The sequence below is a fragment of the Drosophila subpulchrella genome, chromosome 2L (genome assembly GCF_014743375.2).
Source record: "Drosophila subpulchrella strain 33 F10 #4 breed RU33 chromosome 2L, RU_Dsub_v1.1 Primary Assembly, whole genome shotgun sequence".
Taxonomy (NCBI): Eukaryota; Metazoa; Arthropoda; class Insecta; order Diptera; family Drosophilidae; genus Drosophila; species Drosophila subpulchrella.
In genome coordinates this window covers 1,823,698-1,844,305 of record NC_050610.1, presented here as the reverse complement: position 1 = coordinate 1,844,305, position 20,608 = coordinate 1,823,698, and the positions used below count along the sequence as shown (strand labels likewise).

General features: G+C 39.7%; 2 protein-coding genes across 3 annotated transcripts; both read left to right on the top strand.

Moving 5' to 3' along the window:
* The first annotated feature begins 246 nt into the window (after positions 1-246).
* On the top strand, positions 247-10,593 carry LOC119546094 (adenylyl cyclase X E-like). Its single transcript, XM_037852174.1, has 13 exons — positions 247-362; positions 418-558; positions 3,072-3,231; positions 3,285-4,062; positions 4,780-4,880; positions 4,948-5,305; positions 8,550-8,994; positions 9,047-9,205; positions 9,266-9,408; positions 9,463-9,557; positions 9,618-9,769; positions 9,828-9,963; positions 10,025-10,593. Exons 1-13 carry the CDS (start codon positions 291-293, stop codon positions 10,591-10,593), a joined length of 3,309 nt encoding a protein of 1,102 aa, XP_037708102.1. The 5' UTR covers positions 247-290.
* Positions 10,594-13,544: 2,951 nt separating this feature from the next.
* Positions 13,545-20,376, top strand: LOC119546780 (adenylyl cyclase X E-like). 2 transcript variants are annotated; one of them, XM_037853334.1, is made up of 12 exons: positions 13,545-13,714; positions 13,776-13,916; positions 13,974-14,133; positions 14,190-14,976; positions 15,037-15,137; positions 15,213-15,552; positions 16,056-16,506; positions 17,848-18,209; positions 18,304-18,398; positions 18,461-18,612; positions 18,671-18,815; positions 19,829-20,376. In XM_037853334.1, the coding sequence occupies exons 1-12, from the start codon at positions 13,604-13,606 to the stop codon at positions 20,374-20,376; spliced, it is 3,393 nt and encodes a 1,130-aa protein (XP_037709262.1). In that variant the 5' UTR covers positions 13,545-13,603. The 2 variants fall into 2 exon arrangements, with proteins under 2 accessions (XP_037709262.1, XP_037709263.1); XM_037853335.1 differs by lacking the exon at positions 13,545-13,714 and having other exon boundaries at positions 13,791-13,916; positions 13,974-13,983; positions 14,045-14,133.
* Positions 20,377-20,608: the final 232 nt, after the last annotated feature.

Here is a 20,608-nt window from a genome sequence, read left to right as displayed (position 1 = left end):
GCGCTGCGAGCGCTAAGAGAGAGCAGAGTGCTTAAATAATAAATAATTAGAACTTGTCTTTTTTTCTAAATTTGTTTGCCACCCCAATAATCTTCCAAGTATCTTCCAATTTTAAGGCGGTCATATTTAGGTTAATAAAGCTTAATCAATGTTCAATTTAAAAGCTGAGTAACGGGCTAGCTGGTAGTCGACACACTCGACTATAGCGTTTTCTCTTGCTTTAGCTATAGTAGACATTGGGTTGACATTCAACTTGACAAAGTAGAGCAGTTTGCGACTAAAATATCAAAATGCCTTTGTCTGGAGGAAAGTGCCAGCTTAACTACGCGCGGGAACGCATGTGGGAACCCGGTTACCTGAAGGTAAATTGTATTTAATTTGTAGATTCTTTGCAATTAATATAAATTCAATCTTAAGGCCAAATGTGCAGAGTTGGGCTTAGAAAAGGAGTTGCGATTGTATCGAATACGCCTTTGGAAGAGTTACCTATTCTCTTTCTTTGTCCTGCATATTTTCGTCACGACGGTGTATTGTACGCTGCTGTTAACAACCATTGAGGTAAGTTACCTGAAATGGAATTCCTTTGAAACTGTAGCCATTTTATATTGAAATTCAAAATGTAACTCAAAAAACCAAATTTTTTTACTGCTTTGTTGATTTCTGATAATTATATTATACAAATTATGGAAAATTTTAAAAATATATATACATTTTACTTTCCTAATTTGCGATTATGCACCCAGAAAAAAAGATCAAAAAAATCAAGAATATTTTTTTACGTTTTGCGATCAATCCGATTAAATTAAAAACGAACGCCGCGGGGTCAGTCCATAAACGTTTCGATGAAATTATAAACGCGTCACTGAAAAATGTCCAGCACTGAACGGTTTGGGGTCAGCTTATGAACAATGGTTCTGAAATTGTGAGCGCTGTCCAAAAACCATTTTTTGGGGAGAGCACTGTTCATACAAACATGGATGTAGGTCTAGTATCTCGATTGTCCGTGGCATGTTACGAAGATAAGGAATCTAAGTCGGAAATCTTAACCTTCCAGCTCTTATAGTTTCCGAGACCACAGCGTCCACTGACCTTTAAATTATCCATTCATTTTAAAAACTGCAGCAAATCTTTTTAAAATCAGCTAACCTGCTCCAACTAATTTAAATGGTCGATCTCTATCTCTTTCCATTCACTTGTAAGTACTAGTTATTAAGTAAACCTGTAAATATCAATTTATTCCGACCGAAAGTCCCAGCAACTATGGTCGATTACTCCCTTTACCCAAAGTTTTAACTTTCAGCTACAGTGTACAATAAATAAAGAACATTAAAAAGAAGTCTTACATGAGCGGATCCACGGATCCTAAACTCATAAAAATGTTACGGTTCGCGAGCCGTAAAGTATAGTTAAATTTATATTCATCATCATGATCACTTGCCAAGATAAGTACAAAAATCGTTTAAGCCGGATCATTCACTAAAAAGTGAAAGCAAAGTATGAAATCGCCACTAGTTGTAAATTGTTTGCAATTTCCATCTGCCCCACTCTCCCTTTAACTGAGTATCGGGTATCTGTTAGTTACTTTTACTTTTCTCTTGTTTTAATATTGATTAACTATCTAACGAATATCTGATAGTCGAGGGACTCTTCTAAAGTGTTTTAATAGCCTATATAATGATTTCAGTGAAGGAGACGTTGCGGACCTCATAAAGTATATATATTCTTGATCAGCATCACTAGACGAGTCGATCTAGCCATGTCCGTCTGTCCGTTTCTACGCAAGCTAGTCTCTCAGTTATAAAGCTATCGGGATAAAATCTTCCCAAAAGTCTTATTTATATTGCAGGTAGTATATAAGTCGGAACCAGCCGGATAGGAAAGATATAAAAATAATTTTTAAAAAATGTAAAAAAAAAAAATATAACTTTAGTGTTTGTTGGCATATTAACTTTTAATTTTGGGAATATAATTCTTTTAATATTTCAGAACTTATAACTAAATTTTAAAAAATCCGAAAGACCTGGACGGTTGCCTCCCTTATTGTTTTAATATTTCTGTAATTAGTTTTTAGTTTGGAATTGGAAAGCTCTGAACAAACAACGGCTTGCCGAAGCTAGCTTTCTTTCTTGTTTTTTGTTTTTTCGCTTGGAAGAGGTGATCTATTTTTATACCCGTTACTCGTAGAGTAAAAGGGTATACTAGATTCGTCGGAAAGTATGTAACAGGCAGAAGGAAGCGTTTCCGACCCCATAAAGTATATATATTCTTGATCAGGATCACTAGCCGAGTCGATCTAGCCATGTCCGTCTGTCCGTCTGTCCGTCTGTCCGTCTGTCCGTCTGTCCGTCTGTCCGTCTGTCCGTCTGTCCGGATGAACGCTGAGATCTTGGAAACTATAAGAGCTAGGCTATTGAGATTAGGCGTGCAGATTCCTGAGCTTCTTACGCAGCGCAAGTTTGTTTCAGCAGAGTGCCACGCCCACTCTAACGCCCACAAACCGCCCAAAACTGAGGCTCCTACAGTTTTCATGCTAGAATAAAAATTTTAACTGAAATGTATTGTTCTCATCAATACCTATCGATTGACCCAAAAAAAGTTTGCCACGCCCACTTGAACGCCCACAAACCGCCCACAAACTTCAAAAAATCGTAAATATGAACGCAGATATCTCGGAAAATATCAAAGATAGAGAAATGGGAATTCAGATTTAGATTCCGTAGGCTTGAGCGCAGCGCAGGTTTGTCACGCGAATATGCCACGCCCACTCTAACGCCCACAAACCGCCCAAGCCTGTGGCGCCCACAATATTCATGCTAGATACAAAATTTTAACTGAAATGTATTGGTCTTGTCAATACCTATCGATTGATCCAAAAAAAACTTTGCCACGCCCACTCTAACGCCCACAACGCTTAAATCTGTCTACCGCCGGTAGGTGGCGCATTTCAACCTCGCTTTGCTGCATATCTCCATTTTCCTTTGGTCCTTTTAGCTGAGTAACGGGTATCTGATAGTCGAGGTACTCGACTATAGCGTTCTTCCTTGTTATAAAAATAATATTTACTTTTTAAGCGCCGATCGGTTGTCCAGTTTGATGTGTCCCTCACCATAGGAAGTTCCTTTGTTCTTTTACTAGTACTGAGTGTTAATTTCTGCGATGGCTTTATTGCGAAACACACTTGGTATATGTTTTGCAGCTCGACGGTTGCCTCCCTTATTTTGGTATTCGCTGGTAAGCCTAAATCGTCTATCTCCAATTCCACATATTAGTAATGTTCCCAACAGATCTAACTGAATCTATTTACCACCACTACGTTCACAACTGGCAGCTGGGGACGTTCTACGACACCTACATCGTATACATGATATACATCTTCCTGCCGATCCACTTCTTGAGCGGTGCAGTCCTGCTTGCAATGCTAGTGTCACTCCTGTACATTATCTACTACGTGCAATTCCTGTCCGACGGGTTCATCCAATTTGTGTCCCAGCTGTTTTCTACCGGCGGAATGTCCGTGGACTTGGTGCACTATCTGTGCCTCAATCTGGTGGGCATATTCTACCGCGTGATAAACGACACTATAGTGCGCTCCTCCTTCCTGGACCGGCACCAGTACATCAAGGAGGAGCTCTGGCTGCGCAACGCCCGAATCCAGGAGAAGCAGTTGCTGGACTCCATCCTGCCGCCGCAGATCTCGAAGCCCTTGCAAAAGGATATTCAAAACCGGATTATCCTGACCAAGCGCGGCGTCGGAATTCGTTCCTTGAGTGCCTTGGAGCGTGCCATGGCCATCCAGATCCATCCCGATGTCTCTATCTTGTACGCAGATGTGGTGAACTACACCCACTTGACCACCACATTGACGGTGGAGAAGTTGGTGAAGGTCCTTCACGACCTCTACGGAAGATTCGATTTGGCTGCTTTTCGCTTCAAGGTGCAGCGCATCAAGTTCCTGGGCGACTGTTACTACTGCGTGGCGGGTTTGTCAGACCCCGATCCTGATCACGCGAATAATTGTGTGGCCCTAGGGCTTTCTATGATCGACGAAATCATGGAAGTACGGTAAGTAACCTCATATATCCTAAAAAATACGTTGTTTATTGTGAAAATTTTTACTTCCATAAGCTCTATAATCCCCCGTATATCCGCATATGGTTTTAAGTATCGTACACCCAGAGAAAAATTATAGTATTTCGTGCTTGAATCAAGTATTTTCAGTGTCAAAACTTCTCCAAGCATGGAAAACCCCAATCTCGAGAACAAAGTAAAGCTTTTAAGTACGAATTTTTAGACAGAAAACACTCTACTTCAGTTCGTTATTAGAACCTTTCGTTCTACAATTATGTATGAATAATTCTTAAATCTATTCATATTTGTACAAGTACGATTTATTAATAAAGTAAGAAAGTTGCAAGCATGATTTAAGGACGAATAATTCTTGAATGAATATATATATATATTGTACATTTTAAATTGATGTTTAGTTGTATGCTAGTATGAGAAATAGGTATGGAAGATTACTTAGGACTTGCCGCTCACGAGCATATACACTGTGTATTTTATGCACCTTATATACCGAACACTTTCAGAATAAGCAGTTGGGAATTTTAAGAGTCGACAGATATTTAAATCCAAAATGTGCTAAATGTAAAACCTTTATCAGTACGAACGGTCTTAAAATGGTAAGCATGAACTCGTTTGTACTTGATTTTAGCACGGTGTTTTTCCCTGAGTGTACTTACCCTCAAGTATTACTATTCCTTTGTTATGCTTTTTCAGTGACTCGCAAAACTTGGACATAAATATGCGCATTGGAGTTCATTCGGGGAATCTGTTCGCCGGAGTTATTGGCGACGCCAAGCTTCAGTTTGATATATGGGGTAAGAAGGCAACTTCGCGCGACGAAAATTCGCTGGTAACCTATTTCAATTTCTCAAATTTTTCTAGGACTGGACGTCACTATTGCCAATGTTCTGGAATCCACCGGAGTGGCGGGACTCGTGCACATCAGTGGTGCAACTTTGAATAATCTGAGCGAACAGCGCTACGTTATTGAAGATGGTCCCGAAATGGCACGGAATCATCCACTTCTGAGTAGATACCGAATAAGTACATACATAGTTCGACAAGACTTGCAAGATGATCAGGATGAAAGTGACGAGGATTTTGATGAGCTGCATGCTGTCTCCCTCTTTAATGTAGGGTCAAGACAGAGACTGAGTAATAAGGCTAATGAAAGCTTAAAAGCGATTTTTAACGCAGAGCTAAGGGAAGAGTTCCGGAAAATGCCAGTCAGTGCATTTAAGTAAGTATTGAGAGGAAAACAAAATCCTTAGATTGAGGAAACTGTCTTAAAATTCAGGCCTAAATAGTCAATGCAAAATGCTTTCAAGCCTTTTGACCCCTAAGTCATGATAATGTCATCAAAGACCTTTTAACTCTAAGCTCCTTAGAATTATAATATAAGATAGAAGATACTTAAAATTAAACATTTTTCTATTTTTACATTTTAGTGAGCTTTGTAAAACTATACGAAGCATGGTTGGAAAAAAAATTGTTATTTTAAAATGCAGCAATCCTCGATGGTTTGGGCCAAGCAGGAATAGTTTTGTTTTGTTTTTGGTATTTTGCAAGAATAACAAGAAAGAAGGCTATAGTCGAGTGCCTCGACTATCAGATACCCGTTACTTTGTGTCAAATTATATTGACGTGGCACACAATACCAATGCCACTGGTACCAACCTGGCTAAAGCCTGTTAAATTTAGTTAGTCATAACTATTAAGATAATAATTCGATCTGTACGATTATAATTTTGTAGATAGGTACATATTTGTAAATTAAATAAATTTCAATTAAGAATGAAACAAATTCTCCAAAAATGTGGGCTTTAGATTGGGCGTTGCACTCAACTGATCAAACTTGAGCTGCTTAAAAGCCCCTATAATCTGCTTATGGTTAATTCCAACTTTCTAGCTTTTCTAGAAAAAAACAAGGGAGAACGCTATAGTCGAGTACCTCGACTATCAGATACCCGTTACTCAGCTTAAGCGACCAAAGGGAAATGGAGATATGCAAGCAGCAAAGCGAGATTTAAATGCGCCACCTACCGGCGGAAGACAGATTTAAGCGTTGTGTGCGTTAGGGTAGGCGTGACAAATTCATTGTTCAATAGAATAAGTTAGCCGCGCACTTTGCTCTCTCTGAGCGCCGGCAGTGCTTTTCTCTTTGCCGCTAAGTTCGGCCGGCAACTATTTACATACACACACATACACGCGTAAAAACATTTCGCACTGTCTGGCTCTGACGTCATAGCTTTTTTTCTTGGGAGGTTTGTGGGCGTTAGAGTGGGCGTAGAAAATTTTTTTTTGGGTTAATCGATAGGTATGGACAAGACTAATACATTTCAGTTAAAATTTTCTATCTAACATCAAAGCTGTAGGAGCCACAGTTTTGGGCGGTTTGTGGGCGTTAGAGTGGGCGTGGCACTCTACTGAAACAAACTTGCGCTGCGTAAGAAGCTCAGGAATCTGCTCGCCAAATCTCAATAGCCTAGCTCTCATAGTTTCCGAGATCTCAGCGTTCATCCGGACAGACGGACAGACGGACAGACGGACAGACGGACAGACGGACAGACGGACATGGCTAGATCGACTCTGCTAGTGATCCTGATCAAGAATATATATACTTTATGGGGTCGGAAACGCTTCCTTCTGCCTGTTACATACTTTCCGACGAATCTAGTATACCCTTTTACTCTACGAGTAACGGGTATAACGAGTTCATCTCAGCATACGTACATATAGACAGACGGACATGGCTAGATTGACCCGGCTAGTTATCCTAGTTATCAAGAATATACTACTGTGGGCAAAAAGTAAGGTTAATTTGTTTTTTTATTTTTTGTGGTGTGGTGCTCTATGAATTCCTCCCTCCCGGCTAAACTGTTAATAAGGAATATTATTTGAGCGATACACGTCGTTTGCGTGAATCAATTCGTCTAAAAGGAATTATGGGCAACAACAACTATTGCTTTTGGCATCACGATAATGCACCGGCTCACATTTCACTCGCTCTTCGTGACCATTTCGCCCCAAATTTGACGCATAAGTCGATTGAGGAGATACAAAAAATCGAAGGGGCACTGGTGGTTATACCGGAAAGGGACTATTTGGCATGTTTCGAGAATTGGAAAAAAAGTTGGCATAAGATTACTTTATAGGGGATGAAATTGATTTAGAAGAATAAATACAGATTTATCATTTTAAAAACAAAATCACCTTTATTTTTGCTCACAGTGTTATAAATGTTATAGGGTCAGATACGCTTCCTTTAAACTGTTGGGCGGAAATAATAATATTTTAATATTCCAACATTAGGCTTCCGTTATCAAACAATATTTGTTTTTCTTGCTTTCCTCAATTATTTTCACTGATGTTAAACAATTTTCGTTAGCAACGATAATATTGATGGTTACTTGGCTATTTTCCAACATCAACATAATTCTAAAGATAGCAACGCAGTGCATGAGACAATTCGTACTCGGCTAGTGAACATAACAAATAATTTAAATGTAAACTATAATGGGTCATTAAGACTTCCTTTTAAATATTTTTCTACGAATATATTAATCAATGATATACAAGGGTGGTCAAAAGTATTTTCACAAAAAAAAAGTTAAATATATTCATAATTTGAACTTACATCTTGTTAACTTTGGCATCAATGGAAAGGTAATTTAAATGCCGTTTGAATGATACAATACATTTCTTAACACATTCAGTACTTATTGAAAAGGACGAATTTGTGTGAAAATGTCCTTTTTGAACTTTTTTCCTCGACTTGAAAATTTAAATTTTTTGATGCAAAAAGTTTCTTCAAACAAAAATAATAGCAACTGCAAAAAGAATTTTTCAAAAATCATTTTGCTTATATTTTTTATGATTTTTTGAAAATGCTTAGAAACATGCATTTTAGGCATATTTTTCTCTTTTTCATATAAATTTTTTCCGACAGTGTCACCTTTAAAAAATCATAAAAAATATAAGCAAAATGATTTTTGAAAAATTCTTTTTGCAGTTACTATTATTTTTGTTTGAAGAAACTTTTTGCATCAAAAAATTTAAGTTTTCAAGTCGAGGAAAAAAGTTCAAAAAGGACATTTTCACACAAATTCGTCCTTTTCAATAAGTACTGAATGTGTTAGGAAATGTATTGTATCATTCAAACGGCATTTAAATTACCTTTCCATTGATGCCATAGTTAACAAGATGTAAGTTCAAATTATGAATATATTTAACTTTTTTTTTGTGAAAATACTTTTGACCACCCTTGTATATTACTATATACTATAACAGGAATTATTGTTAAACTAAGAAAAATTATCTTAATGAGGGCACACAATTTATTACAATAAGTCGTAATTCAATTATTTTTAATTAAATTCAGATTGTACTCGTATCCCCCTCTCATTGTTGTTTTATTTCATGAGGGGTAATATAAAATAATAAAAGCATATATATTTATAAATTTTCCCACTCCTGTAACACAGCCCTAAAACCTTGTACGGCATGTATAGACAAAGAGGAGTAAAGGTCCCATTGTATCACCAGTTAAACTTATGCCTGAAATACCTCGACGCCGATGTGGAGAGAGCATACCTGAAGCAAACCGACTACCTATTCAAGTACAGCATGCTTCTGTCCTTGTGCGTTGGATACTGTCTGGTGTACATTGAACTAATGGACACTAAAATTATATGCCCCACTTGCATGATTTTGCCCGCCATCGTGGCTATAGTACAGACCATTTTGACCTTCATCGCGTGGTACAAAAAGATTTGCTGGACCAGGTTTGGCAACCAGCCCCATAACTACAGTCGAATTAGCTGCATTATATTTCGGGTTCACGAGAAAATCATAGGCAGTATGATGATTCGCATAACCATTTACCTCTTCCTAGTGATATCGTGGTTTTCCGTGATGTGTCTCATTGTAGTGAGTATTCTTAGAGATCAAAAAGCTCAACAAAATTTAATTGACCCATCAGATGTCCTGCAATCGCGAAGAGTTTGAGATGGCTTTTATAGAGGAAAGGCTCTTTCACTATGAGCAAGATACAAAGATATGCTTTCATCCCTGGGTTGCAACTAACATGGTCTCCCTGATGATTTGTCAGACTTTCACATTCGCCAGTATTCCGATCGTGGTGAGGACTATAATGGCCATTTTGGAGACGATCGGCTACTTGGTGATAATTTTCTTCCAGTTTGAGATCGTCTTTCATCACAGCGTGACGACAAACCCCAGTTTTCCCGCAGAGTACGCACACGCTCTGTTAATATGCATTACCCTGCTAACTATGGTTATGAAGGAGCGCCAACAAGAGTTCGCAAACAAAGTAAACTTCCAGTGAGTTCGGGAGACTTTAGGCCAACATATTTGCACTCACTCTGATTTCTTTAGCTGGCGCGTTGAGTTAAGAAAGAAGGAGGCTGACGCCAATTTAACCAATCACTCGATTATTATTATCCTTAATAACATTCTTCCCGCTCATATCGGTGAGTCCCAAAACGGTATAAAATCCCAAAGTAAAATAAATTATCTCCTCTGTCTTGCAGTCGACGTTTACATTAATTCGATGGCCAAGCACGAGCTCTACTATGAAAATTATCAAATGGTTTCTGTTATGTTTGCCATGTTAATAAACTTTGAAATGGATCTAAGAAGCTTGCGTATACTAAATGAAATTATTGCCGAATTTGATATGTTGGTAAGGTAAAAGATCATATTATATTTATATGATACTTAATTTTAATGCTTTAATACAGCTACTGTTCTACAAGGAATATTATTCGGTTGAGAAGATCAAAGTCGTCGGATGCACATATATGGCTGCCTGTGGACTAGACCTTAACTTTGCTGGTACCACCAGCAAAACAGTGAAGAATAACCCGAGCACGACTGGTCAGTGTTATGCGTGTGTCAAACCAAATGATGACTTAGTTACAAATCCTTTGAGTTTCAGAGACCCCCGAAGGGAGTAATGTTCGGTTTTTGTTCGAACAAGACTTAAAAGACCGTGAGGAAGTGGTCTTTGTGATGGCTTCATATGCCCTGGATATGATGCGAACGCTGGCCAAATGTAACAAGGCTTACCAAAGTATTCCGGGTGATCGGAATATTCTGGACGGGTCGATAGCCATCGGCATTTCCAGCGGGGAGGTTATGGCTGGTATAGTAGGCGCATCGCAGCCGCACTACGACATCTGGGGTAACCCTGTTAACATGGCCTCAAGGATGGAGTCGACGGGATTACCGGGCAACATCCACGTGACGGAGGAGTCCGCGAGAATTCTCCACGAATTCGGCATTGTCTGCCAATATCGCGGCTTGACTTTCGTGAAAGGGCGTGGCGAAATCCCGACATTTTTTGTGGGAATTGATGACAACTTAAACTTTATCACTACGGAGCCCAAACGAGCTCCCAGTCATGTTGAGCGCAGTTCAGTTGTATCATTGCAAACCACCTTTTCTAACCCAGCTAATGCAGATGCACTTGCTAACATTTCCAGACAAACACTACATGATTTTTAAATCAACAACTTTGTAATAAATTCCACTTATGGTTTCTTATTGTAAAGTGTCATATATATGTATGTAGATTTTTCCGCTTCTGGCAACGACGGCGTCTTTGTGAAATTTAACTCAGTTTCAAATAGGCTTCGCAACTGGAAAGAATAAAATTAAGTACAGTCCTCACAACTCAATCGTTTATATTTCTGACCATATTGCTGGTCCATCGTTCCGAGTTCTTTGAGAGTTTTTAAGTGCTTTGATTCTCAGAATAATTGTTTGCAATGGAACAATTAAAATCATTTGTGAAAAGCCGTCCCAGACTCAAGTCCATCATTACTAGTGTCTTGGCATGGGCTGAACAAACGGAGAGTGCAACACACAAAGAGAAGTTGAAGGTTTTGTCGATCCGGAAATCGACAATGCGGTCTTCGAAGCAAAATACCTAAGGGCAAACGCTACACTCAAGGGAAGAAGTAATGATCTACATCCGGAGACATCTACGAGCAGTGCGAATGGCAGCAACGGGCTTTCTTCAAATAACGAAGCAATCCTAAACTTGCCGCTTCAAAACCAAAAACTATTTGAGCGATCTGCTGTAGTTCAGAGCACACCGAATGTTTGTGCGTCACGAACTGCCAAAAATTCAAATCAAACGGATCTCTAGCAACTACGCAGAGTGGCAAGACATAAGACACAAGACAGAAAGCACAATTCATAACGAACAGCATTTGTCCAACTACCTGAAGTTCCATCCCTTGAACACACTTTTCGTTGATGAGGCTGCCAACTTGGTACGACACTTGACCATTACGAACACGGCGTAAAACACTACATGGGAACGTCTAAGAAATAGATACAATCGTCCTCGGAACATTGTAAGCCACCCACAGTCGCGATAAAAACGGGAAGTATGTCGTTGAACTTCCCTTTTAACCTACGGAACGTCATGTGCACCATTCCTGGCGGCAAGAGTGGTGGAACAACTCGCTGTTGATCATCAAGAGGAATACTCGAATGCTTCAAAAATCCTATTGGAGGATTGTAATCCAGATTAGAATTAATTTCCAAAAACTTTGGCTTTAAACTTGGATTGGGATGTGGTGTACAGTAAAGTTTCAAATGACGATGGTTCCATCTCAGTGTCCCTCGTGGCTGCGAAAACAAGGGTGCCACCACTGAAACAGCAATCCTTGCCACGCCTGGAACTTTCCTCAGCACATATTCTAAGCTAACTTATTCGCTCGATCTCTGCTGGACTACGCCACAAGAACATACCTGTTTTTGCCTGGTGCTCTCCTGGTTATCCTATGCCCATCTAAAGACTTTTGTTGGAAACAGAACCTCGGGAATCATTGACACTATTCATAAGAAGGCTGGCGTCACGTAGACTTCAAATAAATCCAGCTAACTGCGCTCCCATGGGTCTGATGGCTGCTGGCCTCATCGGCTTCAGTTTGTGGTGGATCGGAGCTTTATGGTTTCGGGACAAGGATCAATACCTGGCAAAGTTGAACGACTCACGATTCGCCTTATCTCTTTCAGACAAACCCATTCAAGGGGAAATCAAGTCCAACTATTTGGCTACAGTGTTTCAGCGATGATGCGATTCATTCAATGTAGACCATCCTGCGACAAGGCCTCAAGAGCTCTTACATTTGGAGAGGTTAAGGCAGCAAGGATTATTTGTATAAGACACGTGCATCGCTGTGTCCAAGAGGACTATCGATTGCTCCTTGCTAAGAAACACCTAAGGAACCGATTGCAGCTGGTTAGACTAGCACCAATGATCGACGAAATCGATTTGCTGAGGATAGGCAGACGACTGCACCAATCACAATTGTCACGAGAGGCAAAACACCCAGTTTTGCTACCAAAAACGCATTGAATCTCGAAGCTGATCCTGGAACACGAGCACCGAGTAAACCTTCACCCGGGCTTTCCTCCCTGTTTGCAAGCGATCGGCAGAGACTCTGGATAATTGGAGCACGTAATCTCTTTAGTAGAATAATACGCGACTGTTTATCCTGCTTTCGTCAACGCAACCACACCTCCCAGCAACAAATGGCTGATTTACCCGGCGAGCGTGTCACTCAAGCCCTTCCATTTGTTAGTAATGGTTGCGATTATGCAGGTCCATTCTTTCTAAAGAAAGCCAAAGTTCGGATGGTCACTTCGGCCATATCCCTACGTATTAAGATCTACAGTGACAACGGATCCCAGGACGAAGTGCAAGAGTTGCTTTCATCACAACAACATAAGGACATCGTAACGTCGTTTCTGGCGGATGATGGAATTCAGTGGGTAATCATTCCTCCGAGAGCTCCTCATTGGGGAGGGAAATCTCCGCCGAATCACCGGCAATTCAACGCTCACCTTTAAACAGATGCGCACCTTGCTTGCTCAAATCAGCGCAGTGATAAATTCACGCCTCTAATGCTACGCATCGGACACCGAAAACAACTACTTATCACCCGCCCACTTCTTAATTGGGTGACCGTTAACCACTGTGCCATATCCTGACTTAAGCCACGTCCCTGTGGGCCGATTACGGTATTGGCAAAGCATCCAGGCTATGCTTCAAGGATTTTGAAAGAAATGGCATCAGGAGTATCTGACTACTCTGCAACAACGTCCGCTGAATGGAAACGGAAAATCATTTACCCAGTCTAGAAGATAGTAAATGGACCGAAAATCCGTGCATGTAAATTTGACAGGTGAAAACTTTACAGCGCTGTAAATCTTCCTATTTTCTCATTAGTCTACAACTAACTATCGTATGGCGAAACTTTTGCGCGTGTGCCTAATGCAATATTTTGCGAATTTTTTAAGTGTCTTCCAATTTTAAATCGGTCATCTTAAAGTAAATTAGGCTTTATTAATTTTCAATTTAAAAGCTGAGTAACGGGTATCTAATAATCGAGACACTCGACTATAGAGATCTCTCTTGTTTTTAACAAAAACATATACATAGCAAGCTTTTTCATCACCTTCAATTCGAAATATCTTACTTAGAAAACGAAGAACAGCAATGAACTTTAACCAAAGACAATCGACCAAGGCCCCGTTTAGAAATAGAAGGCTAAGACCATGTCATCTTGACTACGCTGATGAACGTCTTTGGGAACTGAGTTATTTGAGGGTAAACTTATTTTCCACCCTTGTTTGGTTTGTATTATGTATTATGTATGTATTATCCATAGGCCAAATGCAAGGAGCTGAGATTGGAGGAGGAGTACAGAAAGTATCAGATCCGCCTGATGATCAGTAATCTGTCTGTTTTCTATGTTTTGTTTATTCTTCTGTGTGTTAGTTTTTTAGCAGTTGAACTGATTTTCATAGAGGTGAGATTTTACGTTTTACAGACTAAGCCAAATTTCGCTAAATTAACTTTTATGCAGAACTTAAAAGGTATCTACTTTGATTTATATACCAGGCTATCGTCATTTATTGTAGTACTTATTATACTAAGCGTCAATTTTTGCGAAAACTTTGTAAATCGCCACCGGTGGGTCATGATTTTCACCTCTGCTTTGTCTGCATATGTTGTGGTAGCTACGGGTAAGAGATATAATTAAAGATCGACACCGATGAACTTATAAGATATTACTTTTCAGATTTAGCGCAGAATTTGTATCATTATTTCACGGGCGGCTGGCCCCTCAATGCCACATTTGACGTGTTTGTGCTCTGCATGATCTACATGTTTATGCCAATACCCTCAATTAGGGGAGCAGCCCTACTCGCCACCTCAGTCAGCATCGTTTACGTATCCTATTACATGTACTCACTCTCATTTACCAAAGTGTTCGTCGAGCGCAGAGCTCACGCCTACGATATACTATCCGTTGATATTTTACACAACGTGGGCTTCAACATGATGGGTGTATTTTTTCGAATCATGAACGAGACTATGGTTCGTGCCTCCTTCCTGGACCGCCACCAGTTCATAGTGGAGGAGAAGTGGTTGCGCCACGCCCTACAACAGGAGTCTATGCTTCTGGACAGCATCCTGCCACCCCAGATAGCGAAACCCATCCAGGACAGCATCAAGAACAAGATCAAGCAAAACGAAAACGAGTTCGACCGCTTCAGCGCGAGAGGTGTCTGGAGAAGGGAATCCTTTATGGCCATCCAGATCCATCCCGATGTCTCGATCCTCTACGCAGATGTGGTGAACTACACCCACTTGACAACGACATTGACGGTGGAGAACCTGGTGAAGGTCCTGCACGACCTCTACGGCAGGTTCGACATGGCTGCCTCTACTTTCAATGTGCAGCGCATTAAGTTCCTCGGTGATTGCTACTATTGTGTGGCGGGATTAACGACGCCCGATCCAGATCACGCGAAATGTGCCGTGTCCTTGGGCATATCCATGATTGCCAACATCCAGGAAGTGCGGTATGATTGCCGTTGGGACTAGGACTTTATTAAGTACTAAACTGCCCAACTCACCCACAGGGCTGAACGTAAATTGGACATCGACATGCGCATAGGAGTACATTCAGGATCACTTATTGCAGGCGTTATCGGCGAGGCGAAGCTGCAGTATGACATATGGGGTACTTTAATCATCATAGGATATTTCCTGCGAAGTAAAAAGTATTTACTTCAATTACTACTAAATATTTTTTCAGGTGCTGACGTTGAGATCGCTAGTCATCTGGAGGCTACTGGAAGACCGGGATTCGTACACGTTAGTGGGCGGACCTTAAGCAACTTGAACATTGCTAATTATACAATAATGTCGGGTTCCGAAAAAGCACGAAATGATCCGTTGCTCAGTTCAATGAGTACCTATCTAATAACTGGTCACTTAAGCCGTAGTTCAGTCGCATCCACTATGGAAGAAGTTTTATCCGGATCGAGTCTTGATATTAGACCTGTAGAAACTGTACGATCAAACAGAGTAAGTCGCATTTCATTGACTGAAGAGTTGCGCGAAGAGTTCCGGAATATGCCAGTAGGGGGCTTCGAGTAAGTGAACGTTTTTCGTAAGTTTCACAGTTTCCTCCTGGGTGTACTTTTTTATTGAAACGGGAAATTGTTCGATACAAGATTTAAAAGCAAGCAATACCTGAATTCATGCACGGATCCACGGGGGGATTTGGGGGATAGATCCCCCATTTAAGTTAAAACGAATATGTAATATGTATTTTATTCCCAATATTACATTTTTACTCAACAATTTTTTTTTTTCTGGATCCCCCACTGCCTCAATATAGTATCATTTTATTGGCCGATTGGCCCTGCATGGCCAAAATTGTTACTCGATTGTATCGTAAGTGGTCTTACCTAACTAAATGTAATGTTAACTAAGCATGTTTTTTCGTTGACCACATTTAATGAAGTTTATACTATAACCACTTACTTATAATAATAATAAATTATAACAAATTTAGGCATCGAATATCTACATTCATATTTACTAACTACTATAACTATATATTTACGACTACTAACCGATTTTTACACTGTAGTTTTCATTCACCTTGCTGCCGTCAAGCTGGTATTGACACCCATAAGAAAACAGAGCGCGAAATCGGGCATTTTTGTGCGGCGTTCAAGGACAAATCTCTGGAATGGAATTATATGCACCAGCCGGACTTCATCTTTAAGTCCTCGGTGCTGCTGGCCTGGGGAATCGGGTGCTGCCTGATATACATCCAAATAGTGACTAACAATTTTGCTTGCCCTCTTTGCATTGTGGTCGACTTGATCGCGTTTTTATTTCTGACTTCTCTGCTCTGCATCGCGTGGTACAAGAAATTATGTTGGTGGAAAAGTGGACGCTATGAGTTTAAAATGCACGGTGCATACAGCTGCATGGTTTTTCACCTGTTCGAGAAGATCCAACATAGTGTGACCCTGCGCATTGGCACCTATTTGCTGATCATAATTTCCTACTATGCGGTGATCTCCCTGATAATGGTAAGTCTTAATCACTAGGCGAGTCGAACTGTCCATGTCCATCTGTCCATTTGTTCGTCTGTCCATATGAACGATAAGATCTCGAAAACCATAAAAGCTAGCAAATTGGAATTGGGAATTCTAGAGATTACTGCGCAGCGCAGTTTGTTTCAGCAGGGTGCCACGCCCAATCTAAAGCCCGCAAAAGCCCATGGCATTTTTAAAGATATTGTATAAGTGTATAAGGAATCGACGCTAGGTGGCGCAATCTTGTATATCTCGTTTTGCTGCTTGTATATCTCCATGTCCCACGCACTCCCCTTAGCCAATTAACGGGAATCTGATAGTCGAGGCAATTGACTATAGCGATCTATCTTGTTTTGAAAAGGCCAGGTGCTTTCTTACTTTAAAGTGTACATCTTCATCAGCTTCTCAGAAAAGTGTGCGATGGCGACTATTACACATAAAATCTGCAGGAAAGGTCCGATCATAATGAGTGATACACAAATCGAAAGTTATTACAAAAACTAAAACGATTTTAAGACCTTCATGATTAATAATTGGTATCGGAGAAATAGCGGTAAAAGTGTAAAAGGGAAAATTTAGAAAGTTGGAGCTGTTGGGGCCGGTGTGGATAAATACCCGTAGTTATTAGCCTTGTTATATTTTTACTGAGAACACGGGTCGAATGACACCTCATTCGTTGAAAACCGATGCTCCGTTCAAAAGTTATTCCAAAAACAAGATTTTGGGGGACTTTTTAAAATGAAAATGCTTGTACCTTTGTTTGTGGGTTTGTATAAATACCTTTTAGGGTGTATTAAGTAGCTTGAGGTAGAAAACTTGTACTCTAAAACTTTTGGAAAAACCGTTAAAATGTTATTCCAAAAACAAGATTTTGGGGGACTATGGTTTTAGGGCTTGACGTTTTTATTCGGTACGCTATAATAGAATATACAAGAAGGTTAAACATTTTGATAAAGCGGGCAGTCGGACGTACAATCATTTTTCGTCACAAAATTGTATATCAGAACTTTTGTAAGTTGAAGGTGTGATCGTCGCGACTCCTTGCCTCGTTAAGAGGCAAGAGTTTTTGTTTGATTTATATTAAATCTTAAAAAGTATGCAAGCGCACCTAACTCAAGTGATTTGATGATCACATCCCATCATAATTACCAAAATAGAAAATTATTACCTATACTTTAGAAATCTATAACCTTAACATCTAAGAAACAGTACCTTATGTTTCTGGGCTTGCTAATTTGATATCATTTAATTATTTTTTGTTTAAAGGTTAACTAATTTGTTGAAAATTTCAAGAAATGTTCTCTAACGTTAACTGTATTTTATAATTAAATGCAGATAAACTGTGACCGCGATATGTATGAGCTGAGTTACATCGAGAGCAAGCTCTTTCACTACGAAATGGATCCGGATATCTGCTTCCATCCGTGGTCCTTTACCAACATGATTTCCCTGATCCTTGGCATAAGCTACACCTTCGCGCGCATCCCGTTCGCCCTCAAGATATTCGTTAGCTGCTGCGAAACCGTCGCCTTCGTGTTGATCGTGTTTTTTCAGTTCGCGTTCATTTTCCAGCACAGTGCTACCACGACCCCGTATATGAGAGCTGAAATAGCGCACTGTCTTCGGGTGTGCATGATGTTAGCCACTATGTATGCGAAGGAGCGGCAGTCCGAATTTAACACAAAAATGAACTACAAGTGAGTATAATACCTACAAGTTTGTGTACGAGACCAACGCCAAGAACAAATGCTCTCTAACTAACTATCAACTTAATCTTCTACCTGTTAATAGGCTCAACGTGGATTTGCAAAACAAGCAAAAGGCTGCAGACGTCACAAACCAATCAATAATAATTCTGCTCAATAACATCCTTCCTTCTCATGTTGGTCAGTGTTTCTTACATTTTTCATTAGTCGTTTAACATGAATTATTCATCTTTTTTCCGCAGTCGACCTCTATCTTAATTCGTTAGCCAAACACGAGCTCTACTATGAAAATTATCAAATGGTGTCGGTCATGTTCGCAATGTTAATAAATTTTCCAATGAATTTGCCCAGCTTACGAGTGCTCAACGATATTATAACCCAATTCGATAGACTGGTAGCTAAAGTTTTGAATCTACTTATTTTAGTGATCTATCTCTTTCCTTCGATCGCAGTTGACAGCCTATAGGGAATATTATGTTGTTGAGAAAATTAAAGTCGTTGGTTGCACTTACATGGCAGCATGTGGATTGGATTACAATTTGGCCTCAAACGTCCGTAAAAGCAGTCACGTTCGCCATAGCTCACTTCATTTCGAGGGTAAGTATCTGACGAACCAAACTGCTCTTTTAACCAATTTGTATTTGTTAGTAGAATTTCTTTTAAAAACAATGTTCTTCATATATTTTTAAAATATATAAAAAAATTAAAACAAATGAATAGGCTACACTCAGTATATTTTTAGCTGGAACTCGACAAACTTTGTAAACGTGAAACATTTACTGACTGTAAGGCGTCTGTTTATATACGGTAAAAACTTTTTAAAAAAAATCCGACCACTAGTCGATAGGTGTACCATTTTAAAGTTACCGTCCAAACGAACCAAACAAGCCATATTTGGACGCCATGGCCATGGTAAAAATGGTTTACCGAAAACAGTGTACCATATGAGTATTTGCAATTCCTATATTTTTAATTGATTGAATAGTTTTTATCGATTTTTCAGTAAACGTTAAAAAAAAGTTCCACAACACTGCCTAATAATAATATAAAATATTGTAAAGTCTGCACACACTTCAGATAGAGAATCAGTAAAACTTTTTAGACTTCAATCCTTTGCAAGTGCTTTTAACTCTGAAAAATACAATGTGTCACCTTATTTACTCCAGTACTGTTGTGTACTCTGAACAGATGTAGTAGTGTGAAAATGGTCTGAACTGGTGTCTGAAAATGGATTTGGATGGGAATTGGCTTTTTGTAAAATTTCACTCACTGTAAAATGAGTTGCTTTACACCAAAAACTCTGCATTCAGAATGTATTGTACAGTGTCTGAGTGAGTGAGGATAGTACTCACAGTATTACAGTCATAAATACAGAGTTCTTTCGCATTTACAGTAATGAGATCAGAAAAACTTGTACATGTTTTTTATTTGCTGTTTTTAGTGCATTGTGCAGATCTCTAACATGAACCCCATACGTTAATTAATTCAGAAGTATAAATTTCAGGCGCAATGCAGTGAATTGCAAATTCATAAGAAAAATTAAAATAAAATCTATTTGGTCCTTATTTTTGAACGCTTGAACTATTTTTTTGCATTCAATCTATTTCCAGTGGAGCAGGCGCGAAGCCACAGGATGACGGATGATAACTATGAGAGCGATGTCAACGACGAAGTGGTCTTCATAATGACCACGTTCGCTCTGGACCTGATGCGAACACTCTCGGCGTGCAACAAGGCCTACTCGGAATCTTATTTCGAGCGCTCCTTATCCAACGGTCAGATCTGCATTGGAATCTCCAGTGGCGAGATAATGGCCGGCGTGGTGGGCGCTTCTCAACCGCACTACGACATCTGGGGAAACCCGGTCAATATGGCCTCCCGAATGGAATCAACGGGCCTGCCTGGACATATCCAGGTGACGGAGGAGTCCGCCAAAACTCTCCAGGAGTTCGACATTCTGTGCATCTACCGCGGCATGACCTTTGTTAAGGGCCGTGGTGAAATACCCACATACTTCGTTGGCATCGATGAGAACCTAAAGTTCATGTCTTCGAAATTGGCCAATCAGGGTTCGTCAAGACGTTTTTCAGTCATGTCGTCACTAGACCCAGACTCTGTAGGTAAGGATTCTTCTAGTAATGAGGGTTCCAGCGAATAGCTTTCTTACGTTTTTGCAAAAGTTATCCAAATATATTTTTTAAATGTAATAATTTTAGTCTTTTCTTTACATATTTTAAGATTTTAATAATTGTTAAACCTTCGCTGTGTTTGACTGCACTTTGTCGATATCTATCTACAGCTTTTAATTCTAAGAGAAGTATATAAGATCGACTCACTTGGCCGGATTACAATTCAAGATGTGTTCAATTTACACAACATATACTAACTTA